The 20,458-nt window shown below is 38.2% G+C and overlaps 3 protein-coding genes and 1 pseudogene across 4 annotated transcripts in view; 1 reads left to right on the top strand and 3 right to left on the bottom strand.

Moving 5' to 3' along the window:
* Positions 1–13,135: 13,135 nt before the first annotated feature.
* Positions 13,136–14,627, top strand: LOC126599323 (uncharacterized). Its single transcript, XM_050265680.1, has one exon. It carries the CDS (start codon positions 13,253–13,255, stop codon positions 14,447–14,449), a length of 1,197 nt encoding a protein of 398 aa, XP_050121637.1. The 5' UTR covers positions 13,136–13,252; the 3' UTR covers positions 14,450–14,627.
* Positions 14,628–14,919: 292 nt separating this feature from the next.
* On the bottom strand, positions 14,920–16,564 carry LOC126599238 (uncharacterized). Its single transcript, XM_050265588.1, has one exon. It carries the CDS (start codon positions 16,343–16,345, stop codon positions 15,125–15,127), a length of 1,221 nt encoding a protein of 406 aa, XP_050121545.1. The 5' UTR covers positions 16,346–16,564; the 3' UTR covers positions 14,920–15,124.
* Positions 16,565–17,227: 663 nt separating this feature from the next.
* Positions 17,228–19,936, bottom strand: LOC126603273 (uncharacterized; annotated as a pseudogene).
* The window catches only part of LOC126599301 (uncharacterized), a 78,016-nt gene continuing 74,785 nt past the window's right edge, over positions 17,228–20,458 (bottom strand). For both annotated transcript variants that reach the window (XM_050265657.1, XM_050265671.1), the window contains one exon: positions 17,228–17,394. The gene's annotated coding sequence lies outside the window, so the exon portion shown is untranslated. The remainder of the gene's footprint in view (positions 17,395–20,458) is intronic.

Raw genomic sequence — 20,458 nt, 5'->3', positions numbered from 1 at the left:
TGTTTATTTTAAGTTTGGACTTTGGAAGACTTGATTGATAATTGTGTTGGAGATGTTAAAATTTCATATTTTAATTTTTTTACATTATTTTGAAAAAAAAAACCGAAATTTCGGTTTTTTCCGTTTAAAACCCAACCCAACCCTAATGGAAATTGCTCAAAACATTCGAAGTGCGTGTTGGAGAAAGCGAGTAAACGTTAGTTGTTGCGAAGTTTAGTAAGTGTTAGTTTGTGGGATTGAATCAATGTTCTCGAACTCGTTCCCGCTGAGGAAATTCATGTGGATCCTTAGAACAATCCTCGACGATTGTTCTATCGATAACTTTCTTGCTTACTCCAACAACGAGGCTAGGTTCACAAAACATCGATAGTCAGCTTTACACCGAATTCTTCAAACATTGTTTGTTTAGAGTATATACTTTTCTTGGGAGACTCTTTGGTAACAAATGTTATTCTTATCAATTTCCAAAATGGGTTGCGGTCGTTGGGGATTGAAAATCCTCACAAGGTGTTGTGAATACGAAATATCATTGGTCTTGTCACCTCATTTGAGTAGTTCTTAACAGTTCTTTGAGCATAACCCTATTTTCTTTTCTGACTATGAGGCCAAACAATTTGTTTGCAATGCTGATGGTGGCCGAAGTTTCTAACAATTAAGTGTTGTCTTGCTTGATTCTTGTTCTCATACCGTTCGACGACATCGATAAATTTCTAATCCTACGGTGATGTGATAATTAATGTCTAGCTGTGAACTAGTGCAGCATGACAGAGTGACGTGTGTTCATCTGGATGGTTAAAACCGTATAATGCGAACCATCTTATCTTCGACCTTCAGCCAACGGTTACCATCTTACTTGAAAATCTATTGACATCATTTTCTTTTATAAATCTTTGTGGGACAAAGGTTGGGAAAGAAATTTTTGATGTTTGGAACATCGTCCTACTCATACTCCCATCCCTACTTTTCTTGACGTTGGTTATGAATTTTCAGCCTTTCGTCTTACACCCTTGGTAGGTTACTACTTGTTTATCGAGACAACAATGTGTGGTTAATATTACGGGCAACTGGCTGTAATATCGATAACTTATTTGTTGGGTTTGTTAAGGAAGTAAGCAGGTAGACCCACCTACGGTAGATGTTACTGAGTAGTTATTGTTGGGGCTCGACCCAAAGACACACATGTTCTCGGAGTACGTGACGTTACGTATGCTTGGGCGAGACCCACTTTCATGTTCGGTTTGGTTTTTCAGTACAAGTATTTTAACTTACCTTATTATAGTTTTATATTTGTATTTTTGACATTACAAATGTTTGGTTGAGTCTTTTCCACTTTTAGTGTTAAGTTCAGTACGAGTTTTCAACCTCTATGTTAGTACATATCTATTTTGATGTTATCGTATTTTTACATACATATTTTTTACATTACGTTATTATATGTGTTCGACTTTATATCTTTATAAAGTATGTTTCTACTTTTACACTGATGGGGGAAGAATGTATGAGCCTGGAGGCATGAAAAAATGAATCATTGCAACCCAATCGCGACGGTGTGGCATATTCTCTTTTATGCAACTGCTCTGACTTGATTTCTTCTTTATATATATACATATATATATATATATATTCTTTCTATCTTCGAGTTTTTATGTATAGCAAGCCATTTCAAATTTCGAGGATAAAACTTTCTTAACGGGGGTAGATTATAACGACCAGTCCTAGATTTTTATGAAATGGAAGGGTAAATTTGTAATTTCACTTTGGTTGGGAGATATTTTGTAAATGGTTGCTTTTGATCTTGTTTGGTGTGCTAGTGAGGCCCACCCCTGTTTTAGGTCCCCGGTTCCCTCTATCTTCTTTCCCTTTCTTCTCCTCCATAGGCTTTCTCACTTTCTCTTCTCTCATTTCTATCATCTCTCTCCCTCTCTAACCTCCCTTCTTTGGGAAGGCACACAAACACAACAACAACAACTGATGCTGCACACCACCATCCCCCACCGTCTATGTGAACCCCATAAACCCAGAAATGGCGAGGTGACTCTTCCCCAGTTTACTAGCAAGACCCGTGTGTTTGCAGGAATTTTCCGGCCATGTCCAATCACATTTTGGATTCTGAATAGGTATAATCTTATTCCTTTCGTCTTAAGCTTCGTTTTGACATATTATGGGTCCGATTTGGCTAAGAAATGAGGAAGTTATAACCTTTTAAAGTTTACCCAGTTTCCAGCAACCTCTGCCACTTTCGAGGCTTTTTCGGCCAAACCACAACGAATTAGCCATCAAGAAAGGTACCATTCTCTTTGTCTCTTCGAGAAGTATAATTTTTGTTTTTGAATCACTCGATTTTGTTGAGTATTGAAGAAGTTATGGAGCTTTGAATTGTACCCCAGAATCTTGCCAAAAACCCAATTTCCGAGGGGTTTTCCAGTGACCGGGTTGACCATACCCATAAACCCAACTACCCAGCCCAACCAAAGTGAAGCCCAACCCACTAAACTAAACCCAACCAAAGTAAGGCTTAACCCAACAAAATAGGCCCAACCCAATAAACCAATCCAACCCAGAAACCCAAAGCCTAGACCCGAATCTGACTCGTTGACTGTTGACTCGACCCGTTGACCGTTGACCTGACCGTTGACTTTGACCGTTGACATTAACTGTTGACTATCAATGTTGACTTTTTCGGGTTTTGGCTGTGATCCCTCCTAGAGTAAGTTTGACGTCCTGATTCCAAATCCTTTCTCCGTTTTCCCAAATTCAATCGTTATAGTATAGCTTTATTAATTGGTCCCTTTATGTGCTTAGGTGCATTTGTTAGTGGCATTTTCGTCCTTCTAGTTTACATGGCTCTTCGACAACAGGGTATCTATGAGTGGACCCCTTTCTAAAATGCATGATTTTATTATTAGAAATGCATACATGAAAAACATGATTTAATGGCTACGTTTTATGAAACATTTATGAGTTAATTGGTTTTACGCTTTATGAAATATCATCCTTCACTAGATTTATGCTTATTGAGATATTCATGAATATGATTTAAGATATGATGTTTAAGCTATTGAGCTCTTATGAGATATATACATATATTTTGGAAATATTACGTTCATGTTTTTATGTGCTTATTTAGTGGTTACTCATACGATACTGCCTACGGGCGAATGATACGTATTTTGGCTTCAGCCGGGTATGTGTAGGTGGTTTCGGTCGAAAGAGTTTTATATGCCTTCGGGCGAATTGGGAGTTCTATATGTCTTCAGGCGGGAGATGATACCACTACTAAGCATATTATATACATTATATGCTTAATGAAGGTTTTATGGAATGCTAGGATTACGAAAAACCTATTAAATATTATACTATTGAGTTTTCATAAACTTTGGGGGTTAGTACGTTGTTGAATAACTATTTTAGTATTACTTATATATCAACTTGGTCCACTCATGTTTTGTTTTGCGCCCCTTCAGGACTCAGAATTGAGGCGTACATTCCCGGCGTCAAGGCACTCCTGCATCGGCATCTTTGAGTCCTCTCAATGTAGGACCCATTCCTTTGTTCTTTCAATATTATATTTTTCCTTTATAGTGTCTCAGATTAGTTGTAAGCTCTGAACACATTCCCCAATTGCATATTCATTATAGTTAAATTTATGAGTTTTATTTATATTCGTATTTCTTCATTCTACTCATGCATGTTAGCATGGCTTCGTCACCTTCGGGTGTCGGCCAACACGTGCCTACCCTAGTGTTTGGAGGATATCGGGTCGGGCGTGTCATTTACCTCAGTATAGAACTTGGCTATATGCCAGAATGGTTTGTTTAAGCACCTTTTAAGTTATATTATGTTTTCTATTTAAAAAAAAAAGTTATCTCCTATCTTTTAGTATCAGAACCGTCTATCTGTACATGATCGTTTCTTCATTACTTCATTGTAGGTGAGAATATTATGTGAGAAAGCAAAGGAAATTTTAATGGGAGAAAGCAATGTTCAGGTGGAAATTTTGGTTTCTTTAGTCTCTTATTATATTTGTATTACATTACATATTTCATTGTTATTGCATTTTATATGGGGAAAAAAACATTATTATTGTCCTTCATTTTGAGCTGGTAACGCTAGTGTAGATCTTTCAAATTATATGGGTAGACACTTATTATTATTTATTTGCATGCCTGTGAAAAGGTCAGTGACAATTTGTGGCGATATTCATGGGCAATTTCATGACCTTGCAAAGCTTTTTTGAAATGGAGTGTTTTCTTGCTTGCAATTTTGAATTATTTCAAATTATGAATGAATTAGCCCTTTTTTTTTTTTACAATATTGTTGGGAGTGGGTTTTGCTTAAGCTTTTGAGTTCTTAGTTTATATCAAGACATTTGATATGGTTTCATTTATTTTGTGAAATTAGATATTTTTTATGTGAAGATTTTTCTTTGGAGTTCAGTAAATTGATTGCTCATTTGGCTGTAAATTTGACATTAGCATTTGTTTTATGGAATTTGGACTCTGAACAGTTCAAAGGTTTTGGGAAAGAAGCGCTTTTTAATCAAGCCAATTGGGTCCTCCTGCCAATACAACGTCGAAATTTTTTAAATATGAGTCCGATAGTTTTGGCAGGATGCAAATGGGTTGTGATTGGGAAGGTAACATCATCGTAATATATTTTTTGAAGCAATTTACTTATTTGCAGTTTTCAGCTTTATGTGTCCAAGAGTTTTCAAGTGTTAATGAGGACCTCGAAAAGGTTAATCAGTAGTGTTGTAGTAGTACAAAATGTAAACATCACTTTGAGTGATCAATATAAACGTTGTTTCACGCCCTGATCCCGACATACAGCCAAGATCGACACGTACACGTCACCACATTCCTATTTATCTATCATGTCTCGCCTCCGAGACCAGACCAAAATTTATAGCATGCAACATCTCAAAGAACAACCAATGGAGCACAAATTATTCTCTAGCCACATTGGTCATCGAATTTGATCATAGTAATAACAATCATATCTAACATCATTCCACAATCACTCCAATTAATCAATCCCAATAATCAAAGATGCATGATATTAACATTTAACTACGTTAATCAATCAATAAGATCACATATCAATTCACAAGATTTAATAAAGGAATTCTACATAATTCCCTACTTGGATTCCAAGTAATAACATGATAAATCTAATTTATAAACACAACGTCTATTGTGAGCAATTCTTGTTCACTCGAATCTAAGGTTGGATTAACCTTATGGAAATGAGCAAGAGTAAGGATTCTGGACTACTCAACGAAATCCAATAATATCGGGTTCTAAACCACTCAATGGAACCAAAAATACCAAGCGACTACTTGTAATCTACTTAGACCTTTCATCTGCACAATCAATGCCTACACCACGGAAATGATGCACCGGGCAACAAGAACCTGGATAAGTTGCGAAGCTTGTGTGAGTGAGAATAATACAATATATGTGATAATCAATAAAATCAGACCATCGATCACAATTTATAAACCTCAGATATAAAATCATAATTTATGAAATCATAATGAAGTCACTGAAAACTCTGAATGAGTCACCCAAACATCCAACAGCTTTTCTAATTCCAACCACAAAGATTCTCAAAAACTATCGTTCATAAATACATTAAAACTAGGGCTAGATGGACGCAGTTCGGCCGAAGCCTACATAAGTAACCAAACAGGAAGTGGTCATCTACAACGGATTAACCAAGCAAAGCCACATTTGAGAAAGGCGGATTAACCAAGTAGAGTCACTCTTACAAAACTGTTAGGCAATGATCACCTATCACAGATTAACCAAGCATGATCACCCATAAGTATGTATGGCCATAAGGATCACCCATCGCGGATTAACCAAGCAGAGTCACATCTACAGAACTGTTAGGCAGTGATCACCTATCGCGAATTAACCAAGCATGATCACCCTTAAGTATGTATCGCCATAAGGATCGCCCATCACAGATTAACCAAGCACGATCCATAAATAGTAAGGTCCCTTATCGTGGATTAACCAAGCAGAACCCATAAATAATATGGTCCCTTATCACGGATTAACCAAGTAGGACCATTCATGTACCACTGCTACATGGTGCAGACTCGGTGTCATCTAACCCTGTGACACTAGGGTAATGGTCATCTACTAGTCCTTTCGTTTCTCAAACATTTCAAATATATATATATATATATATATATATATTTTTTAAATACATTTTGCAAACATTTCAAATAGGCAAGTCACATAACTTTTCATAAGGTAGATCAATGACAAACTTTATAAAAACAATTATTTAATATAAAACATAATTTAGAAATATGTGTTGTATTTACATAGTATACTAGCACCTGAGGTTTTCAGGGTAATAACTATATCACATGTATTAAAGTCACTCACTGAGATAAGCTCACAAAGCCTCCCTAAGTCTCTAGTAATACTAATTTTAGTATTTCAAACTGTTTGAGACATGTTGACCAAAAGTCAACTCTCAGTCAAAGGTGGGGTCCACCACTCTACATAATTCGATCCGGAATATCCGACCACGAATTTTCGATCTGTAACTCCCCAAGAGTCTCATTAATCTTCTAGAACAATATCTTAAATTTTTGGAACGATCCAACGGTCGAATCTCTGCCAATCACTAAAGATACAAGGTGGTCAATGTATTGTTTACAAACTTAGAAATTCAATTCAGGAAGATCCATACATCGGATTCTCGATCCGTAAGTTTCTAAGATCCTCAAATATTACGTACTATAAAGCATTAAAGTTTGATGACAGTCCAACGGTCGAATCATCGAATCATATAATGATCAAGTGGCGTATTATAATGAAATTAGGTTCAAACAATCAAATCACATCAAGTGGATATTGAATATGAAATTAGGACATCTAATTTGGCTTAAAATGGCATCGTCGGCTCATTGGCCACAAGCAGCCGCGAGTGGTGGTTTCTAGAAAACGAAAACCCAATTTTCCAACTAACTCCAAAAATTACCAAATTTTATAGAAATGTAAAACTCGTCAAGGGAAAAAAACTTTCATACCTGTGTTGAAGTCCAATTCACCCAGAAAACATTTGCAACTCAGTAGTGCCTATACTTGTTTGGGCTTTGTTCCTGGGTTCAAGGGGAGTATTTTGGTGGTGGTTCTTGATGGAAAACAGTTCAGAATTGACAGATTCCGCCACCGTGCACTAATGAACTCATTGATGCAATCTCACTAAATTGAGGTCCATTCCTGTTGGTTTTTGGGTGGAAAAGGAAGAGGGAGCAATGATGAATGTTTTTCAGTGATTAAGTGACGTGGTTCACTAGAAAAACCGATGAAAAACCACTAGAGAAGACGAAAGGAACCAGGTTGGTCACAGGTAAAAAAAAAGATCCGATTTCGTGGTTTTCTTCTCCCTCTCGTCCCCTCCTTTCCCTTTTTCTAATTAAGCCGTTCCCCCCTCATTTCCCTCATTTCTCTCTCCTCCTTCTCCAATCACAGCCACACAAGTGGCACATTAGATTTACCGAGCCTTCTAGATTTATGGTCAATTGACCATTTTGCCCTCAACTTTGTTCGTTTATAACTCTTTCGTTATAACTCCAAATTACATAGACATATTATCCGAATATGTAAAGAAATCTGGAAAATCATGAAAGGATCAAATATGTCTGTGAAGAATCCTGTTTAATACAATAGGGGCAATTTTGTCCTTTTAAATTATAAAAAAAAAAACATCACAAATACAAACGCGTCGAAACTACGAAGAAGAATATGAAATACGAAATATGTAATTTTAAATAGTGAAATTCAGGGACGGGATTTCACACTCTGTACATTTTTCGTTTTGAATGTTGAAGTTAGAAATTGCTTTGGTTAAGATACTAATGATCATAAAATAACTTTGACTAAATTTCTTCTTTGTTGTTTTCATATGCTGCTTATGTGGTGGGTTTTGAAATTTCAATTATGGATGTGAAATTCACTTCTCGAGATAGTTGCGATAATGCTTATTTTTCTCTCAAAGATCTTTCAATCGAGTTGCTAGAATCAGTAATTGAAGCTCTCCATGACGAGTCGAACATCGTCCTAGTACACTACTCTCACTCTTTCCTACTTTTAATTTTGATTGTTTATGAGCTGTGTGCTTTTTATTTGCAATTTGTTGCTGAAATTTATTTAGATAATTTGTAAAATTTTGTTTTATTTTTTATTCGACAGCTTTTAGGGTTATTGCCCACAAATTCTCTTTAGGCCAAACAATAAAGTTAGAAGAGCTACAAATTTGCTTTCGATTGGTTCCCCTCTATTGAGTGCAAGTGTGATCCTATATACTTGATTTGATTCTAAGTTAGTACCTTTTCTGAGGTTGTTTGTGGTTTTGTGAGCGTTACTTAGATAAAATGTGTGTTGTCTAAATTGCTACATTTAAGAATGCAATTGTATTGCTGCAGCAATTTCAATTAATTTTTCTATGGATATTATTCATGTAGGTTGTCGATTATAGTTTGAAAACCCGCAGGGGCATTCCTAGTAGTGTAAGGCTACGGAAGAGCTGCCGAGGTTTTGGATTTTCCACCTGAAATTGATCGGTGCCGGTGGCGTCTAACATGACAGCCCTCTTCAACCTGAAGGCACGCAAATTGGGTTATCCATTTTTTTCCAAAACGAAAAGATTTGTTGTTAGGGTTGGGGATTTAAAACCCTCGCATTTTCCTCTTCAAAATCTGCTACTCTGCAGACATTTCACCTCAGAAATCTCAGAAACTCACAATGATTTTAAAGTCAATTACCTCATAAACTCATGTGGGTTGTCCCCAGAAGGTGCAATTTCGGCCTCCAAGATGGTCGGGTTGTGATCCCTAAAGAAACCATACTCTGTTTTGTCTTTTCTCAGAAACCAACTTCAAGCTATGGTGCACCACCAGCTCGATCGCCTGTTCGCACCCACCCGAGCTCGACGTGTGGGATCCACGAGCACATCGTCGATCCCTATCCTTATCGTCGTCTTCTGTGTAATCGTAATCGAAATTAGCAGTAGCAGCAGACGAGACACCATTAGAGCTGGAGTGAATCAAGGCAAGCACAACGAAGTTCTTGCAGAGGGCCTAAACGGAGTTCCTGACAACGGTGACATAGCAGCAGTGGGGGCAGACGAAGGTAGTATCCGGACACGAAGAGAACATTTTGGACAAGCAGTTCTTGCAGAAGCCATGGCCACACTAAAGCTGTTCAAGCAGGAAATCTCACTGGGAGGGGTCCCTGGCTCGAGCATATAGCTCCCCGAGGAGTTGGCATTTTGGTCAATTGTCGGGCTCTAGTTTGCCAAAATACGGTAAGAAGATGACAAAGTTAGTTCTGAAAGGTGCCTTTGTGGGGCCTTTGGTATAAGTCTTAAAACTCACAATCAAAACTAACTAAATTCTTAGGTGTGCCACTGCCATCTCAGTATGGCAGATGTAAAACAAGTGTGTTTAAGCTGATTACTTGCGCCCCAAGTTATTATGATTTCTTGTTATCAAATGATCATTGTAGATGGGTTGAGTCTACATTAAGTTCTTTTATGTGCCTTGAGATCAAGGACTTTTAGTTGGTTATCTTGTATGCTTAAAAGGTGGAGGTCCTTATATGATCAAGCCATTGGTTTAATTCACACTTAGTCTCTTCATAACAGTAAAACCACTAAATGAACCAGATCTGAGAACTGATGAAACTTTGATTCATCAAAACACTGGAAATGACTTGAATATATACTGGGGAATACATCATATCACTAGATCTATCAACTTAAAGACAAAACAAAGAGAGTCGGGCAAGATTTCACCTTGTCGGGCAAAGTTTAAACGTCTTGCGGTTTCTTCTCTTTGTAGCTACAGAGGGTTAAGTACTAAAGTAAGATGAGTGGTAAACAAGTCTACAAGAGAATCGATACTACATCATTTAGAAAGGGTAGCAGAGCTTTTACACTAGACAAAAGATATCTTTTTAAGGGGAGTATAAGGCTAAAAGGGTGCAGAATATGAGATCTGGGCTAATTACAGCTTTTGGATGCAAATCTTCCTCCTTTTATAGACGAATTAAACCGAGTGTGTAGTTTCTGCTCTTGCCTAAAAGCAATTGAAGGGCAGTGAGTCATCAGCATTTTTACATGTTCTGCCATTCAAAAAGTGCTTTTGGGCCGAGGATAGGTGGACTCTCATTAGTTATCACTTCTCTTGTAAGCACCTAACCTTCGCATTAAATGGGTAACCATCATATTATCTCGAGATGGGTATCTGGCCTTGACTCTAGGCCTCGGGCAAAACCTGTTTTCTCGAGCTCTTTTAGGCTTCTTTCACTTCAAGCCCAAAGTTAAATATTAACCCAAACAGAAGCAAAAGTGAAACCCTTTCCTCCTTGTCGTAATGGGTCTGGCACACCAAGCAGCACTGCACCTTCATCGGATTCCGGCTGCTTTTCGTTCAGCTAAATTGAATCGATCGGAATTGGGTTTAGGATTTCGGAGCTCTGGGGGAGCTTAGAAGGTCGGGTTGGGAGTGGGAAAGTGCAGATCCATAAATAAAATGGGGAGAGAAAATGGAGATTTGAGAGAAAGAAAGAAAGAAAGAAAAGAAAGAAAGAGAAACTAGAGAGAGAGAAAAGGTTGTGTTTTGTCTTGTAACTTGCAATTTGCAACAGGTTTTTTTTTTTTGGAACTCTAATGAAAAACTCCCGGTACTGTTTACTTGAACGAAAAACCACATTTTTACATTAAAAAGTCAATCATGGTTCTATTCAATTTGCCCTATATTTTGTCCTTATAGTTAAAACTCAAAGTTTTCAAGTCTTTTTCATTTGTTTTCCTTTTTTTTTCTCTTTTCATTTTTTGTTTGGTGAAGTGATTTTTTTTCTTACGATTTTAATTTTTTATTTTATTTGTTTTATGATTTTGTTTTCGCTTTTTGTGAGCTAGAATATTTTAGGATAAAATGATATCGGTTTCATTATATTATGGAGCTCTTCAATTCAAAGAAATTTTAACAAAACAAAAAGGTCATTGGCCTAAACTAGTTATAACCGTAATAGTAGATTTGAGGACGAGACAAGTTCAAGAATAAGCAAAGGAAATGCACCCAAATCGTAAAATCTTTCACACTCAAACTCACATTCTAAAGTCAAAGGAATTCCATTCATGATGAAAAAAGTCAAACACTTTGAAAATTGACATTTGAGAAAATTTACTAACACAATCTTGAATATAGCAAACGGCATGTCACTCATCGACAATGAGTAACATCAACTCCAGTAACAAATATATTGTTACAACAAAGTAGACCTAGGAGAAGCTATCAACACACCAATCCAAAATTAAAATGTTCATTACAAAATACTGACAAATAATCTCACCAAGAAAGGCATTTATTAACGGAAAAGAAAAAATAAGACAAAAAATAAATATGCAGCAAGGCATAGGAAAATTAAGTTGGAAGGCTTGAAAATTGGGGAGGACTGTCATTAGTGGATAAAATTGATGAGTTTGAAACTCAAAGAATCAAATTGATAACTTGTTAAAAACATAAGTACATCTCCAAAGGAGATGTCAAATATGCCAAATATGATTAAAAGATATTTAGGTGTTCTCTAATGGATATGCCATATATGATGTGGCATGTGAGTCATTTGACTCTTTACTTTCTAACTACCTTTTTTTATAGTAAACAAAAAATGAGTCAAATATATTTAATTGAGTTTTTTTAATACATGGATCCCATTAACAACCAATAGAATAAAAACTACAATTAATTTTGATTATTTTTTAATAGTTAATGTAACTCTAAGCCTAATAAAATAATAAAATAAATATTTGACACATCTATTGGAATAAAAGAGAATTTAACACTTGTATTCAATTTGTCACATCAACTATCAAATAAAATTTTGACATATTATATTTGACATCTCCAAACGAGATGATAGGGACCCCCATTTGTGTGGTAAAAACCTGAAGAAAAAAAACATGAAATGCTAAAAGCCTAAGGTTGTGTTTGTTTGCACTCACTAGCGTTCATTAGACTGGACTAGACTAAGTGGGAGTCTAGTCCCGTGTTTGATACAAATTGGGACAAGTTTTAATGACACTCGTCCCGATAAACAGGACTAAGTAGTTCGCTAGGGGGTCTTAGCGAGACCCTTCGAAATCGGCAGGATTGCTAAGCCCAACTCCTCCTGCTTCGTTCCTCCTCTCTTCGCCCTCCCATCAACTTGTTACTCGCAAGATGTGAAACCCAGGTCCCATATACAAACTCTGCCCTACTTCGCCCTTATCATCTACCATTTTCAAACCCAGATCCCACAAAATTGGAAACAAAAGGCAAAAATTTATGCAATATTTCCATTTTCAAAACTAGATCCAAATCCAAAATTCAGAACAAAAAAGCAAAAAAAAACAAAAACAAAAACAAAATCGATGTGCGTCTGAAACGCTTAGCAACTTTGCTCACACTCCACCTAGTCCAGACTCCCTGATCGCAGACCTTTGCTATTGACGCAGAGAAGCAGACCCATGAATACCCAAATGACCCAGACTCTGAATGGGTTCTAATTTGCCAATTCGGTCCCAAAAAAAATAGGAAGAAAAGAGGGAGATGAGCAGAGAGAAATAGGAAGAAAAAGATGGAGATGAAGAGAGATGGGTGAAGAAGAAAGAGGAAGAAACAGAGGGAGAGGGACGAAGCAAACTTGGAAAGAAATTGGGAGATTAGCAGAAAATAATCAGGAATGGGGATGGGTGGTTTCTGAAGAAGAAAAAAAGGGACAAGGATTGTCTGCCCTCCTAGTTGTGGTGCCCTTCCATGCCCTCCTATTTTGTGCGATCACGGTTAAACCACGTCAATATTTTATATTTTTATTGTTTTTTGTCTTATTATCTCATTAAAAAATTAATATAAAATATTGACGTGGCTTAACCGTGACCGCACAAAATAGGAGGGTATGGAAGAGCACCACAACTAGGAGGGCAGACAATCCTTGTCCGAAAAAAAGATAGTGGTAGAATAAAATATTACTAAATATGTATTAAATAATATAAAATATTAATAAAATATGAATTAAAATATATTTGTTATTGTCCACCTTTTTAGTCTAATCTAAATCAGTGCAATGAAGCTAATCCAGCGCGAGATCCGTGCAACAAACGCATCCTAAAACCCTTTGCACGGATGAGCCAGCGAGGTTTTGGATATTCCACCTGAAATTCATCGGTGCCGGCGGCGTCTAACATGGCAGCCCTCTTCAACCTGAAGGCGAGCAGATTGGGTTATTCACTTTTTTCCAAAACTAAAAGATTTGTTGTTAGGGTTGGGGATCTAAAAGCCTCGCATTTTCCTCTTCAAAATCTGCTACGGTGCAGACATTTCACCTCAAAACTCTCAGAAACCCACCACGATTCCACAGTCAATTACCTCATAAACTCATGTGGGTTGTCCCCAGAAGGTGCGATTTTAGCGTCTAAGTGGGTCAAGTTGCGATCCTCCAAAAGAGCAGACGCCGTTTTGTCCTTTCTCAGAAACCATGGATTCTCTGAGACCCAGATCTCCAAGCTGGTGAGGACGTACCCACAATTTCTTAACTCCAATCCGGAGAAAACCCTTTTGCCGAAGCTTGAGTTTTTCACTTCGCTTGGAGTTTCAGAGGAGGACCTTGCAACAACTCTGGGTAATGAACCGATTCTTTTGGCAAGAAGCTTGGAGAAACAGATTCTACCCACTTACAATTTCCTCAGGAGTATGATTTCGGGGGGGGGGGGGGGGGGGGAAATTGCTTCAGTTTTCAGGCACTGCACGCGGATTTTCTTGGAAGGCCACTCTAAGAATGTTGAGCCAAATATTGGGATCTTAAGAGAATCAGGTATGCCCCAATCATGTATTTCTCTGATGGTAGCTCATTTTACCCTTGCTTTGATGCAAAACCGTAAAAAGTTTGCTCAAGTTGTGGGTGAGGTTAAGCAAATGGGTTTTGATATGGAAAAATCAATGTCTGTGATGGCTATAAAAGCTTTGAGTAGTGCCAATAGTAAGTCCATACGGACTCGAAATTGCGAAGTTTATAAGAGTCGGGGTTGGTCTGAGGATGATGTTCTCTCTGCTTTCAAGCGGCACCCAGTTTGTATGACCAGGTCGGAGAAGAAGATAATGCAAGTCATGGAATTTGTAGTGAACAAGATGGGATTGTCTTCGCAAATGATTGTTAAAGCCCCGGTGATCATGGGTTACAGTTTGGAGAAGAGAATTATCCCAAGGTTTTCGGTTCTGAAAGTTTTGATGTTGAAAGGATTAATGGATGAAAACAGGAATCTAGGTTGGGTGTTGTGTTTTACGGAGAAGCAATTTTTGGAGAGATTTGTGACCAGATATCGAACTGAAGTCCCTCAACTGTCGAGTGTGTACCAAGGGAAAGCTGGAATTCAAGATGTATGAGTACAGATGAAAATTGGTGAGATTGCAAATTCCAGCCACTTGATGCAGCACTACAACTGGTAGCAGCTTTGGCATTGTATTTTCAAGGGTATGTCTTGTATACTAAAAACTATTCCCTTAAATAATGTTCTAATTACATATGAGTGTGACATGCAATTCATCTTCTCTTATTTCACAACCATCGTTGATTGTGGCGTGGTTCAATTCAATCTATTACCAAGTGCAGTGGATAAAACTAAATTGGTGAGATTCCAAATTACAAATTAAAGAACGAACAGGCGCGCCCACACATATGTTGCACGGAGTTGCAAGTTTTTTCATTCCTTCATCGCCACAATAGATTAGATCGAATGCCAATAGAAGCAACATATGCATACAATCTATCGAAGACAATTCCCAGACGAACAAAGTCAGGAACAATCAATCTTAAGTTGAAAGCACCAAAATCACAGGGAGAGGAGCAGGTCAAATCTCAGATAAGAAAGTAGATATATAACTAAAGTAGCTAGACAATGAAATGCTAAGACAAACAAACAATTAACAACTGAATTCATTTCTAGAGAAAAATAAAACACTAGTTAAAAGTTAGCTGCTACCAATGGAAATGAACAGCACTGCATCTCCGATACTGCATCAAGGATTCTCAAATTAGAACAATATCTAACCTCGTTTGACCTACGTACATAATACATCCTGGACTGCAACTCTTCCGTGATACACACTCAATAACTGAGGTACTTCATCTATGTATCTGGCCACAAACCTCTCCAAGAAGCACTTCTCCACAGGCTTCAACAAAGAACGCAAACCCACATTTTCAATCCCGTTTATCAGTCCTTTCAGCAACAAAACTTTAACAACTGAACATCTTGGAACCAATCTCTTCTCGAAACTGAAATTGAGGACCAGTGGGGTTTTCACAATCGTTTTTGAAGACCACCCCATCTCTTTCACTAAAAACTCCAGTGTTCGCATTAATTTCTTCTCTGAGATAATCATACACAGTGGCTGCCTCTTGAAAGCAGAGAGAACATCATCCTCAGACCAACCCCACCTCTTATAAACTTCGCGACATCGATTCCATACAGACCTATTGCTACCACCCAATGCGTATATTGCCTTCACCGAAGTGGTGTTTTGCAGATCAAAACCCATTTGCTTAACCTCGTCCACAAGTTCACTAAGCTCTTTAGGTTTCAATGTAAATGTGTTGGGATGATAAAGAAGCAACAGAGAAATGCTGGATTGGGGCATACCTAATTGTTTCAGAACCTCAATATTTGGCGCAACATTCTTGGAGTGGCCTTCTGCGAAAATCCAGGAGCCGCGCCTTAAAACGGAAACGACATTTTTCTGAGAAAGCAGACTCCTAAGGAAATCATAAGTGGGTGCAATCCGGTTCTCCAGGCTCAAAGACAAAAGAATCGGTTCAAATGTCAGAGTTTTTGCAAGGTGCTCCTTTGAAACTCCAGTAGAAGCGAAAAACTTGAGCTTTGGCAAAAGGGTTTTCTCCGGACTGGACTTAAGAAGTTTTGGGCGTGACCTGACCATCTTGGAGATCTGGGTCTCAGAGAATCCATGGTTTCTGAGAAAGGACAAAACGGAGTCTGCTGTTTTGGGGGATCGCAACTTGACCCACTTAGATGATAAAATCGCACCTTCTGGGGACAGCCCACATGAGTTTATGAGGTAATTGACTGTGAAATCGTGGTGGGTTTCTGAGATTTCTGAGGTGAAATGTCTGCAGAGTAGCAGATTTTGAAGAGGAAAATGTGAGGGTTTTACATCTCCAACAACAAATCGTTTAAATGTGGAAGCAGCGACGCTGGAAGAAGAAGATTGCGGGTAACCCAATCTGAGGAGGGTGACTGCCTTCAATTTGTAGAGCCCCACCATGTCAATAGCCGACCGATTTCAAATTTGCAATTGGGATGATGGTTTGTGGTTTGATCGGGGAAGATGGGCTTTTGGCTCCGTATTTTACATTTTGCTTCAATACTGCGTCTCGAATTGGATGCTACGCAATTAAAGAGGCTTGAGAGCCGTTGGATTGTCATTCAATCCAATCCACGGCTGTTCTATTTTTCCCTAAGACTTCTCGTAGCAGACGGAACAAATTGGTCACTTCCTCGCTCTCCCTCCTATTATCTCAGCTCCGCTCGTCTTTTAGTCTCATTTATTTTCTGAAGTTGGTTTTGTCTAACTTTGCTATTTTTGTGCCACTTGATACTACGTCATTTGTAAGTGAAAAGTTTTAATTTCGACTCTCGCCAAAAGCACAACTTTTTACCTACAATCTAAAACAATCCCAATTCTATTTTTGACAACGGTAGTTCAAATCCCCGTCCGTCTTTGTCAAAAATGTAATGCACTTGCTACTTAATTTAACCTCTATTTGACGGAATGGATGAAAATAGTGTGAATCGAGACTGAACAAGACCAAAATGACAGTTTCAAAGAATAAAATAAGACCGAATGACAGTTTCAAGGGAAAATCATGAAACTGGACAAATTACGTCAAAATATGCGTACATTCTATACACTTGGAGTTACTGGACAACTTCAGCTGCACAGCCACTGCTAGTTCCTTACCCCCTTACACACACACACATATTGCACAGAGTTGCAAGTTTTTTCATTCCTTCATCGCCACAACAGATTAAGATTGAACGCCAATAGAAGCAACATATGTGTACATTCTATCGAAGGCAATTCCCATAAGAGCAAAGTAAGAAAAAACAATCAATCTTAAAGTTGAAAGCACCACAATCACAGAGAGGAGCAGGTCAAATCTCAATGAATTCATTTCTAGAGAAATATAGAACACTAGTTAAGAACAAAAACTTACAATGCTGAGCCAAAAGTTAGCTGCTACCAATGGAATTGAACAGAACTACATCTACGATACTACATCAAGGCGTCTCAAGTTACAACGAATATCCAACCTCTTTTGACCTTCGAACATCATACATCCTGGACTTCAACTCTTCCTTGATACACACTCAATAACTGAGGAACTTCATCTATATATCTGGCCACAAACCTCTCCAAGAAGCACTTCTCCGGAGGCACCAACACAGAACCCAAACTCACATTTTCAATCCCGTTTATCATCCTTTCAGCAACAAAACTTTAACAACTGAACACTGGGGTATAAATCTCTTCTCCAAACTGTAACACGTGACCACTGGTGATTTCGCAATCATTACCGACGGCCATCCCATCTTTTTCACTAAAAACTCCATTGTGAGAATTAGTTTCTTCTCGGACACCATCATACAATGGGGGTATCGCTTGAAAGCAGAGAGAACATCATCCTCAGACCAACCCCACCTCTTATAAACTTCGTGACTTCGATTCCATGTAGACCTAGTGGCAGCACACTATGCGTTTATTGCCATCACAGAAGTTGATTTTTGCAGGTTAAAACCCATTTGCTTAACCTCATCCACAAGTTGACCAAGATCTTTAGGCTTTAGTATTTGCGGAATGAACGAAAATTGGATGAACTTAAACAAAATAAGACGAAAGCTCGCCAAGAAGCACTGAAGTCTGCACTGGAGCAGTAAGGTACAAAGTTTAAAATACGACCGACGTGTGTTTGTACGAGTAGGACAATGAAAAGGTGGCTTCCAGTGTGATAAAGATCTGCGGATGCTAATCATCTTATAATTTGAAAGATAGTGAGCCAAAAGCGGTGCTGCATCTACATCAAGGGGGACAAAATTGTTATACTACCAACATTTTACATCCTCAACTTCAACTTTTCCTTTATATATACACTATATATTTGGGGTACATCACCTACATATCCCGATACAAACCTCGCCAAGACGTGCTCTACATTTTCAATCTCATTCATCAATCCTTTCAATAACAAAACCAAAACAACAGAACACTTTGGAACCAAACTCTTCTCAAAACTGAAACCGAGGACCTTTGGGTACTTGGCAATAGTTGTTGACGGACATCCAATCTGGTTCACTTAAAACTCCATTGCTAGCATTTGTTTCCTCTCGGACACAAGCATACTGTGTGGTACCGCTTGAAAGCAGAGAGAACATCATCGTCAGACCAACCCCACGTCTTTAAACTTGGCGGCTTCAATCTCATATGGACCAATTAGTTCAACACAATGCATACAATGGATTAAATAAAACCCCAACAGAAGAAGCATAAGTGTAGAGTCTACCGAAGGCAGTTCCCACACGAACAAAGTCAAGAATAATCAACCTTAAGTTGAAAGCACGACGATCACAGAGAGGAGCAGGTCAAATCTCAAGTTAATTTCAAATAAGAAAGTAGATATATAACTAAAGTAGCTAGATAGTGGAACATTAAGACAAGCAAATAATTAACATTTGAATTCATTTCCAAGTGAAATATAAAACACTAGTTAAGGACAGAAACTTACATTGTTGAGCCAAAAGTTAGCTGCTACCAATGAAATGAACAGCACTGCATCTACGATACAACACCAAGGCGGCTCAAATTATAACGAATATCTAACCTCTTTTGACCAACGAACATCATACATCCTGGATTCCAACTTTTCCTTGATACACACTCAATAACTGAGGTACTTCATTTATATATCTGGCTACAAACCTCACCAAGAAACACTTTTCCACGGGCTCCAACAAGGAACTCAAACTCATATTTTCAATCCCCTTTATCAATCCTTTCAACAACAAAACTTTAGCAACCGAACACCTTGGAACCAACCTCTTCTCCAAACTGTAACGGAGGACCAGTGGCCGTTTTGCAATCATTTTTTAAGACCACCCCATCTCGTTCACTAAAAAATCCATTGCTAGTATTAGTTTCTTCTCCGACATAGTCATACAGCGCGGGTGCCGCCTGAAAGCAGAGAGAACATCATCCTTAGACCAACCCCACCTCTTATAAAGTTGGCGACTTCGATTCCATATAGACCTATTGTTACCACACAATGCGTATATTGCGAGTACCGAATTTGATTTTTGCAGATTAAAACCCATTTGCTTAACCTCATCCACAAGTCCACCAAGCTCTTTAGGCTTTCGCATAAAAACCTTGGCGTGATAAGCAAGCAAATGAGAAATGCAGGATTGGGGTATACCTGATTCTTTCAAAACCTCAATATTTGGTGCCACCTTCTTGGAGTGTCCTTCAGCGAAAATCCAGGAGCCGCGCCTTAAAACGGAAACAGCATTTTTCTGAGAAAGCAGACTCCTAAGGAAATCATAAGTGGGTGCAATCCGTTTCTCCAAGCTCGTAGCCAAAAGCTTCAGTTTTTGCAAGATCCCCCTTTGAAACTCCAAAAGAAGTGAAAAACTCAAGCTTTGGCAAAAGGTTTTTCTACGGATGCATTTCGAGCAAGTTTGGGAACGACCTGTTGGGATGCTAGATGTGGTCACCGTTAGAGTTGAGTATTAGTATAAAAATAGTACATTGTAAGAGGAAAACGTGGGACAAAGATTGTCCACCCTCCACTTCCGATGTCATTCTCGTACCTTCTGTTTTGGTTTATGTGATCACATTTAAATCACGTCAATATTTTATATTATTTTTTTAATAGATATAATAAGACAAAAATAAATAGTAATATAAAATGTTGACGTGGTTTAATCGTGACCACACACACAGGAGGACACAGAGAGTGCACCGGGAGTGGAGGGCTGACAATCCTTATCGGAAAATGTGAGGGTTTTACATCTCCAACAACAAATCGTATAATATTGGAAGCAACTATATTGGAAAGGAGTGCGTATAACCCAATCTGAGGAGCCGCAATGCCTTCAATTTGTAGAGTGCTACCATGTTATTAGATGACCAGTTTCAAATTTTGCAATTGGGAATTTGGGATTGGTTGTTTGATCGAGGAAGATGGGTTCTTGGCTCCTTATTTTCCGTTTTGCTTCAATATTCAATACAACTTCGTATAGGAAGCCACGCAATGGCCAATGGGTTCTAGGCGAGATTTAGGTTGTAGTCTAGATGGATTTAAATAAATTTCTTTTATCGTAA

The sequence above is a fragment of the Malus sylvestris genome, chromosome 2, assembly GCF_916048215.2.
Source record: "Malus sylvestris chromosome 2, drMalSylv7.2, whole genome shotgun sequence".
Classification (NCBI taxonomy): Eukaryota; Viridiplantae; Streptophyta; class Magnoliopsida; order Rosales; family Rosaceae; genus Malus; species Malus sylvestris.
The sequence above is the reverse complement of the archived record's forward strand: the minus strand, read 5'-3'. Positions and strand labels throughout refer to the sequence as shown.

Bases quoted from the DNA above. Each gene is read 5' to 3' on its own strand.
- LOC126599323 (XM_050265680.1), top strand. From the start codon at position 13,253: ATGGCAGCCCTCTTCAACCTGAAGGCGAGCAGATTGGGTTATTCACTT.
- LOC126599238 (XM_050265588.1), bottom strand. From the start codon at position 16,345: ATGGTGGGGCTCTACAAATTGAAGGCAGTCACCCTCCTCAGATTGGGT.